This window comes from Colobus angolensis, unplaced genomic scaffold (genome assembly GCF_000951035.1).
Source record: "Colobus angolensis palliatus isolate OR3802 unplaced genomic scaffold, Cang.pa_1.0 Scaffold188, whole genome shotgun sequence".
NCBI lineage: Eukaryota > Metazoa > Chordata > Mammalia > Primates > Cercopithecidae > Colobus > Colobus angolensis.
The window spans coordinates 1,013,076-1,022,848 of record NW_012115021.1 but is presented as its reverse complement, the minus strand read 5'-3'; the positions used below and the strand labels follow the sequence as shown (position 1 = coordinate 1,022,848).

The window sequence follows — 9,773 nt, the reverse complement described above, 5'->3', positions numbered from 1 at the left end:
GCCTTTTAAACAAGGATTGGGGAAAGGGGAAGGGAGATAGGAAGGAAGGAAGGAAGGAAGGAAGGAAGGAAGGAAGGAAGCCAGCCAGCCTCACACTTGATGTCTTGAGCTCTGGCTTTAGACCTGTCTGGATGAATTTAGAGAATCACGACCAAGGTGACCCCCGAACTGGCTGAACAGTATTAAAGGTCGCCAGCAGGGCACATTCCAGACAGTTACTCAGACAGCAGTCTCTGGCAGGAATGGGTGGTAAGGGTGGCTGGGCCTCTTCAACTGCCATTATATATTTTTTTGTTTGTTTGTTTGAGATGGAGTCTTGCTTTGTCACCCAGGCTGGAATGCAGTGGTGCGATCTCTGCTCACTGCAAGCTCCACCTCCTGGGTTCAAGTGATTCTCTCATCTCAGCTTCCTAAGTAGCTAGGATTACAGGCGAGCACCACTATGCCTGTGTAATTTTTGTATTTTTAGCAGAGACTGGGTTTCACCATGTTGGCCAGGCTGGTCTTGAACTCCTGACCTCAGGTGATCCACCTGCCTCGGCTTCCCAAAGTGCTGGGATTACAGGCATAAGCCACCGTGCCCGGCCCATTACATGTGTTCTGGGGATGACACTGCAGGGACACACCCCAAGTGGTCCTCAGCAGGGATGTGTGAAGAAAGACAGACGAGAGAGAGAGAGAGAGACAGACAGACAGACAGAGACACAGAGAGACAGAGACAAAGAAAGAAAGAAAGAGAAAGAAAGAAAGAAAAGAAAGAAAAAGAAAGAAAGAAAGAAAGAGGCCTTTCTCTTTTCTGTTTAGCATAAGGAACATGAAGATGGCTTTTCCAAATCCAATTTTCCAGGGCCACTGGTCAGGAAGATATACTGCCCTGAGAATGGGTGGGCATACTGTGTTGTCAGCCCAAACACAGGTGACAGGAACTTGTTCTGGTAGCTCGGTTCCTGGGAGTTGTGTGGCACGTGAAGGTTCTAAGAACTCACCTTACGAGTAGGTGGCCTCCAGCAAGATAATGAGTTTAAGGTCAGGGTGTCAAGTGGACAGCAGAACCACCCCATCCCCTCCCTGGGACAGGCCTGACTAGCTTCTGCCTCTGCCAATTCTGGAGACCTCTGAGAGTCAGGCCATTGGTGGTACCCACTTCTGCCCTGGCATAGACATGAGGGGTTATCAAGAGTGACATCATGGCAACCACAGAGATACAGACCCAGGACAGGGCTGGGATGGGGTCAATAGGCCTCTCATGAGCTCCTAAGTATCAGACCCAGAGAGGCAGGATTTGGTGGGCAACACAAACACTTTCCAACCAGCTAGAGACCCAATGTAACTAACAAGCCAGCCTGTGTGTGGCAAGTCCCTAAGCTACACCTGGGTCCCCTGGGAACCTGAGGGCAGGAGCAGGTGGCAGAGGGAGGTTGCTGTTTCCTTGCGTTGCTACACAACCACAGGAGGCCCAGCCCTCAGTCCTGCCCTGCTGTGCCTAGGGAGAAGAGGGAACCAAGCTCAGCTTGGGCTGACAAGGGTCAGTCGGGCAGCCTCCTGCCTCCCTCCACCACATTCGGGGTGCAAGGAAGCACACAAATAGAAAATTACCCAGAAGGAAAACCACAAAAGATTCAGCTGCATCACATGGCATAAAACTCTCTCACCTCCAAGAAAGGGGAGCTGGACTGCTTAATTTAACATGCCTCTAGCACTATCTGTAGAGAAAAATTATAAACAGAAATTGCCTCAAAAGCAGCCCCCAGTGACACTGCATATGTCAGAGCATGGGAAGTATCTTATGTGACTTCACAGTACCCCTTCCTTGAAGCAGCAGTGACAAGCTTTCAAAATGGAGACATCATGGAGGAAGAGGACAAGCTCTAAGTCATCAAGGAATGGAGGATAGGAAGAAAATAGGTGAGTCCAGCAACTCTTGACAAACACACAAGGGAGGAAAGGAGAAATCTGTCCCAAGTTACCAAAACAGCCTATTATACTGTGGCTTTTTCCCATCTACTGACTCTGTTTCATAAGCTTTTGTGAGTAGCTCCCTCCTGACCTTGCTTTAGCTAGGCTCAGCTGAAGTAACTAAACAGAATGTAACATTCCTGAATGATTACTCTGTGCTAGGTGCTTTGCTGGGCACTTTTACAAAAGTTACCTCTTTTAATTCCTGTAACTACCTCTCTTTTGGGCTAAGGAGACAGAGTCAGAGGGGCATGTGACTTGCCCCTGGCCACCAGCTGCTCAGTGGTAGAGCTGGCATTTGAGCTGACATTTGAACTGGGAGGAGATAAAGGCACAGCAATCAGACTGCAGCCAGTAACGGTGAACCATAGCTAAGACACTGGCTTAGATCTCATTTCCTAAGAGGAGGAAAGAAATCACCATGAAAGGGTGCTTCTTGGGCAAGATGGGTCTGACTCTGTGTGTTTTCGTATGTGTTCTTTTAAAAAAAAAAAAAAAAAGGAAGGGGTAAATATATATAGTGATAAACAACCATTCAGAGATTTTAAAAAATACTGAATTCGTACAAACATCTTTATATCCTACAGTGTTGGAGATTACCAAACCTCTATATTGTTCATACTAAAAGATGAATCATTATACCTTATGAATAAAAAATTATCATCAACTGACATAAGGTTTTTATTACATCCTAAAAATATAATCGTGAAGAAAATCTATAATCCAAATATGCTTTCTAAATATATTTTCAAAATTTAGTAATAACTCTGTAGGGGTAATTATGTGCCATCTCTTTTTTAAAAGGTAACTGGAAAGAGCAATTAAAGTAAAGAACTACATTAAAATTTAAATATACTAGCATCTTGGTATTTGAGGGTAGACTAATTTGCCAGTAGCAACTGACAGGATCACAATGTTCTCAACCTCACAGTTCTTGTTCTGGCCTTGTGTCTGCCCTGGAGGCATGAACTCCCATCTGTAACCCTCAGATTCACACCACCCAGCCGCTATCCACAATCTCCTCTGAGTCTTTTTTTTTTTTCCCTATCTACTACACCACCAGGGACCCTTTGAGTCTTAGAATCAGAAAAGGTTATGACTAGAAGAGGCATTGGAGACTGCCAAATCCAACCCTCTCACTTCACAGACACACAAATCAAGGCCCAGAGAAGCCAACCAGTTTGCCCTAGGTCGCACAGCAAATTAACACCTGAGTTGAATGGGTAAATCTCTGTGGTTCTATGTTGGTGCTGCTTCCAGTTTCATGTCATGCTGCTGAAAGAAGGCATGGGAGCCACCAAGGAGAAGGTGCACGGCAGGTTTCTTTCCTACTCCAGAGCTGGGCAGGATGCCCAGGCACTCTGAGCACCCTGCTGAGGGGGCTGGGAGGTGGCGGAGGGTGCACCTGGGCCTTACCTCCTCCTCCCGGAGCTTCTGTTTCCTTTTCTCTTCCACAGCAGCCCTCTTCTGGTCCTCCCGCTGCCGCTGCTCTTCCAGTTTTCGCCATCGCTCCTCCATTTGCTTTTCGTACTGGAGCTTGGCTCTTTTCTGTTTCTCCAGGATCTGTTGCTCCCGAGCAGCTGGGGAAGGAAAGCAGAAGACAGGTGTCATTACCAGAGCACCCCATGCAGTGTGGATTAAGACCAAAAACACGGAAGCAAGGGCAGAGCCCTAAAAAGAGCCTGGTAGGATCCTAGGATGCACTCATTGAGATAAAGGGTTCTGGTACCTCCGTCACTAGCTGGGTAACCCTAAGCATGTTAGCTAGATCATCCCTCTGCCTCCTCTACAATGTGGGGACAGTCATGTTTGCCACATCACAGTGTTGTGAAGATTGAACAAGATGATGACCGTGAAGTACACAGTAAGTGCCTCCCGACGTGGGAGCTATGACTATGACGGCTATCATTAAGTCAAACTTGTGCACAATGGCTAAACTATATGCTAGGTTGAGCAATGATGCTTATAAGGGTATGCTCATTCAAAAGCAGGTTAACTGTGTGTGCACCAAGCACCAGACACTGAGCTAGGTCGGGGGTAAAACACATGAATAAAATTTGCCTTACCCTCAAGGCATTTACTAAGGGGCCCTTAATTCCACCTAGCCAAGACAGGGAAGGGTTCCCTGGAGGAGGCAATGCTTGTACCGATCAGCAGGAGGCAGTGAAGAAGAGAAGAACCTGAAAGCTCCTCATTTGTCTCAATGCAGTGGGGAAACGCTATCTCCCTCAGCATCCTGTGAAGAACACTCTGCACTAATCTGTCTACAACCTGCAAGAGGCAAGACAGCCTTTCTCAACCATGGCCTTCTGTCCTAAAATACAGAATGACTCAAGTGCTGATTTTCTCAGTTCTGCTGAGGATGGCCCTTTTAGATTCCCAAGAGAGAACCTGAGAGAGTGTACACAGTTGACACTTGAAGGTGTTAGGACTTCCTTAGGTCAGGGACAGCGACTGTTTCTCTTTCTTCAATATCATATCTGCAGACCCTAACACAGAGGCTAGAACACAGCAGAGGTTCAATGTTTGCCGAGTGAACTGTTCTGAGAATTACCTATTTGTGAACATGCCAGTTGCAGAGTAGGTTCACCCCTGATTCTTCATGTTCATCTAGCAATTGTCCTAGTTCTCTTCCCATTCATTCACAAATTTCTAAGAATCTTCAGAAAAGACACCATCATATCTCCACTCCCTTGGACCGAAATAGCTAAAGTGCATAACTTACCCAGACATTTTTCTCTTTCTTCTCGTCTTTCTTTGGCCAATCTCTGCCTCTCATCTGATTTCAAAAATCCCTCCATGCCTACAAAGGAGAAAACTAGATGATGTTTCAGTTCTTCACTCTTTCCCTATCTGCTAAGTACTATAGGCAACTGGGCACAGCACCTGAGTCTGACTGCATGCACATATCATCCATCCCCATTACTTCAACCAAAGGAGGTCCAATCTGTCACTCTCCATGACACACACAGCCAAGGGGCAGCAGCTACCACTTTCGCATGTACCTGCCAAGCTGTCCTGTAGTTGGGCCAACATCAGCCCCAGAGGACAAAGCCCCTTTCCTAATCCTTTGCCCCTAGGCAGACAAGGGGTCAGAAAGTACAGTAAGTGACAGAGAGGCCTGGCAGTGTGCAGAGAAGCCCACTAGGCCTCGTCTAGTCAGGCTCCCAGGCCTGAAGCAGGACCACCTGGGAGAGAGGAGAAGCACAAAAATGGACAAAATTTTGAATACTATTACACAGACACTGAACATTTTACTTTTTTTTTTTTGCCAGTTAAAGATGGATTGAATTTCTAAAGTCATTATTAAATGGGAACAAAGTTTGGCTAGTTCTGTTCTTGATCTAGACCAGAGGAGTTTCTCAGGCCTGTATATAAAACAGCCTATTAGACAGAGAGATAAAATCAAGCACAAAGCCAAATTATCTAATTATTCGGATTCCCAGTGTTAGCACTGATAAATTCCCTACCACTCCCTCTCAAACACCTCTACAGGAATCTATCACTTTAACACTAAGCCTAAGTTTTCCATTCAGAACTCTGGGTGAATACAGGTTTTGGTAACCAGAAGTAATCAGAATGCCCTACTACTTAATGTCTACAACAGATGATGAAGAGATTGTTAAAGATCTGAATGTGCAAAAATCCAACACTGACAAGATTTTCAAGGCAGACATTAGTGAGCTGAGGATAAAATGTTTCCAGGGCACTAAGATGTAAGGCATGCACCACTCTATAATGACAGAGGAACAAAGAAATATGGGTATGTCATTCATGTTGCTAGGAAAAAAAAAAAAATTGTAACAGGCCAGACTAAGAAATCAGTTGTAAAAGTGCTTGACACAGACGTGGTGATGGAGGAGGGTGATCAGAACAGTTATCACAAAATGCTATGGCACAGTGATGCTCGGATATACCGTTGGTGGACTCGGCAGCTGCGGCAGTGGTCCCTGCATCCGGAGGGAGGGTGCTGGCTGCTAAACCTAGAGGAGGGGGTGGGGTATTTTCTGATTCACCTACACAGCAAAAAATCAGAGCAAAGAGAGGTAAAAGAAAAAAGTCCCAATTTCTTGTTGCTTCTTAGTTTCTAATTAGGAAATTAGAAAAAGTAACTGAAATGCATTGTTGGCTTTTCAAAAAAGAAAAAATAAAGTATATTTACTGCCCAAAAGTTAAAAGCACAATACAGCAAAGTCAAGAACTGTCCTGTAAACTCAAATGCATTTGCTCTCAGATAAAGCTAGTACACACCTCCTGCATAATAGAGTGCTAAGATCGCTGAAATGTAGTGAGACACTGAAAAGAAGGAAAAGCCATCCAGAGACTAGTAACAATCCATATACTAAATTCTAGATTTGAAAATTTAAAGATGAATATGAACTGGTAATGAAATAAGTCACCCGAAACAAAGTCGAAAAAGCAACAAAAATTTAAAATGAAGCAGGAAATAGTCCAGCCCTTTTTGGAGGGTAACTGCCACTCTGCTTTTCCTGATCGCATCTGGAAAGTAACAGAGTCTCTTGCCGTTTCCCTCCCCTGAAGTCAGACCAGCCCTGGGCTTGCCAGCTGGGCCCAGCTCACTGGGCTCTGCGTTCAAAGTCTTTTCTTTTGCTCTCCCTCAATGCCCAGTTTTTGTGTCAACTGCTGTTTGCTATCAAGAAGAATGCATAGATCCCCTTCATAACAAATGCATGCATAGGAATCTTGGCAGTTTTAAACATCACATCTGAACGTGGTGCCTCTGAAAAGCTGTACAAAGCATCCCCCAGATCCTGGAGACACCCAGCGGTGCCCATGATCCCCTGCCTGCTCCATTATTTCCCACCCGGGACCTGAAATACAGGGGCAACCCTACACTCACCATCATGTCCTCCGGGTCCAATGGCCAGTGGTGTTCCCCACGAATACTTCTTTTTCAGCTCCAGCTGCTGTGTGCGCTCCAGGGACCGGCGCATCATCGCCTCCAGCCGTTCCTACACAGTCATGTAAGGCGAGTGTTAACAAGATTAACCACCTGGCCCCACCACACTGCCTGCTGCCTCAGAGCATGGTGTGAGTCACCAAATGGGGCTTTCTGTGCTCAGCATCCAAAATCCAGGCATATGTGCTCTCTCTGCCACACCAGCGTGTTCTGGGTAGGTGAAGAGTAAACAACGCAGCTAGGCTAGCACTGGTTCTCAACCCGAACACTGCGCGTCCTGTCCCCTCCCCTCTCTGGGGAGAAGCTGCCCTAGGAATAATGCCCAATAAGCATTAACTCCTTGAGGCCTATCTCAAGCCACTTTGCCCTATCCAGGAGAGCTGGAATTCTGCTCCAGAACCAAGATCATCTTTTCTAGTTAAAAGTATAAAACATTTTGCTTTGAGAAAATTTTAATGCAAATATAATTTGAGTTTTTGGGGTGATACATGACACTGAGATCTATTTTGCAAAGCTGCATTTTCATCTTAGAACTTCTTAAAGGGGAACCAACTGTTTTACATAGTGTGACACTTTTCTGCTATATAGTAATCTGGGATAACATTGCACATTTCAAAATTTTCAAGAGGCAAGAGTAAAGAACCTTCTGGCCACAAAATAAAGCATCCATGCATTCACAGTTACGTATGTAGAGGAGGCAGGGAGGCAGAACCCAGTAATTTTTAACCAGAAGAGAAAAACAACCATTAGGCTTCGGCTTCTCTTGTAACAGTATTTATCAAAAACACTCTCCTGTATTACCCAAATTGTTACTTTCATAAAGTTGTCCTTGGTGCTGCAGTGAAGGTGCTCTAATTCTGCGCTCCCCACCACCTCCATGACACTGCAAATACCAACTCCTCTCCCTATCTCCACTGGAGAAGACCTGAGCTAGCAGTTATAATGACACCCTTTTGCCCTCATAAAGCCCAACCCTGAGATGCTCCAGGAATTGGGTTAATTGTAGCCTGACTCCAAAACAAAAAGATACAATTGTCTCATGGCTTAAAGAAACACACACAGAAGCAAAATTAAGTTAGGACAGCATCAACTGAGTAACCATGACTTAAAGATCAGGAAAAGGCTCCTTTATGTCACACTTACTAGAAACATATAAAGGTCATTTAATAGGTATCTGGATTTATCCCTTCTGTCTATACCAGAGGGATGAGATGAGGATCTGGCTTCTCCACATCTCAGCCTCCTCTGCATAATTTTTCTCTGAATAGCACTTTGCTAAGAGACTGCCTCTCCAGGGACCTGTGAGCAGAAAGGGGGATTTTTACCTCCTGTAAGTCTTATATTTGTATTAGCTATTAACTGTGCTCTTGTTTTTGGCCTGAGACTCTACAATCATGAGTATGCATGCCTTGGCAGAGTCCAGTCCTCACGATCCTGGCCCATTAAATGATGATGGCCAACTCGGACAGTCTGCCTGATAAAAGCTGGGGCTTGGAGGGAAGAGAACTCTGCCATGTGATGCCTGAAGTACAGCCACTTGAGATTGGGGCTGAATAGTATTTCATTATATGGTTTTAACATAAAGTGTTTAACCAATGACCTAACTGAAGTGTTGAAACCTTTCATCCTAGAGTGAATTAAGTACTGGGTAGGTTACGGTAGATTTCCTACATGCCAGAAGGACCTCAAAAAGTGGTCCCTTCTCTACTACGGGACCGATGAGAACAAAGAACAAGTGAGCTTCACTGAACCAGCCTGACCACTGATCAGCTATCTGGGGGGCATCGTTGTAAGGGAATGAGTGCTCACTGAAAGCCAGACCTGCCCCTGGACTTTTCAGTGGCCTCTAGAAAAACTACCCCTGCCATCCATCTCCAGCCGACTGAGCTGCTCCAAATCCCACCACTGGAGATTCATTCCTTCAGACCTTGAGGTGGCTGATGAAAACACAGCTGTCCCTGAGAGAAAAACACACTCACTTTGTATCACCCACTTTTGGAGAGATGATGAGAAATAGATGATAACCAAGTTCTAAGAGAAGAGGATTTATGGAACTCCAAAAAGTCAGAATGGGGTGATTCACACATACAGAAAACAAAAGTTGTCCAGTGCACAAGTCTTATTTAATGTTAGTCCTGTATAGGTCAGTATTGCCTCGTGTTTGTGTGTATCTTTTTGTTCCTTCATATGGGACTCCATATCCCAGATTTGGACTCAGGAGGTAAGGATTCAAATCCCACCTCTGCCTGCCGCTTTTTATCCCTGTGAACTTGAACTAATCATTTCCATTTCAAGGAAACTGGGCTTTAGCTTCCTTGCCTATAAAATGGGATGAGCTTACCTACATCACCAGGTCACGCTAAGTCTATGGGATAATGACTAGTATGCAGTAAGTCCTTAAAAAAGCTAAGTGAATCTGAATTTAAGAGGAAGATTCTTATCAGGACCATTTACAGCAATAGTTCTCAAATCTGAGAGATCAGGTAGGAGAATCCCCTAGAGAAATTGTTAAAACCCTGAGGTTTATCCCCAGAGTTTCTGAGTCAATAGGTCTGGGGTGGAGTCTGCTGAGAATCTGCATTTCTAACAAGTTCCCAGGTGCTGCTGGTCATGGGATGCCCAAGCAAGAGCCACTGGTTAGAGGAAAGGCTGAGCATGAGAAAGTGAGCATGAGAAAGTTCCATCACATTAGAAAAACAGTATTAATAAGTATCAGAACTGCATACTGCAATTCCTGCCAAGTTCTGGTTCTCCTGAGTATCATCTGATGATCAACAGAGGATGGGGAAAGGGCAAGGCAAATCCTTGTCCCTAGAATCTCCTCTATTAGGTAGGGCTTAGTGGAAGGAAAGAAGGAAAGAATGAAGGGAGGGAAGGAAGGGAAGGGAAGGGGAAG

At 45.1% G+C, this 9,773-nt stretch overlaps 1 protein-coding gene across 4 annotated transcripts in view; it reads right to left on the bottom strand.

Moving 5' to 3' along the window:
- MAP7D2 (MAP7 domain containing 2) overlaps positions 1-9,773 on the bottom strand; it is a 116,762-nt gene that overhangs the window by 53,750 nt on the left and 53,239 nt on the right. For all 4 annotated transcript variants that reach the window (XM_011940190.1, XM_011940189.1, XM_011940191.1 and 1 more), the window contains exons 2-3: positions 4,682-4,759; positions 3,373-3,536 (exon numbers count right to left, since the gene is read on the bottom strand). In XM_011940190.1, the coding sequence (XP_011795580.1) occupies positions 3,373-3,536; positions 4,682-4,759 (242 nt within the window). The remainder of the gene's footprint in view (positions 1-3,372; positions 3,537-4,681; positions 4,760-9,773) is intronic.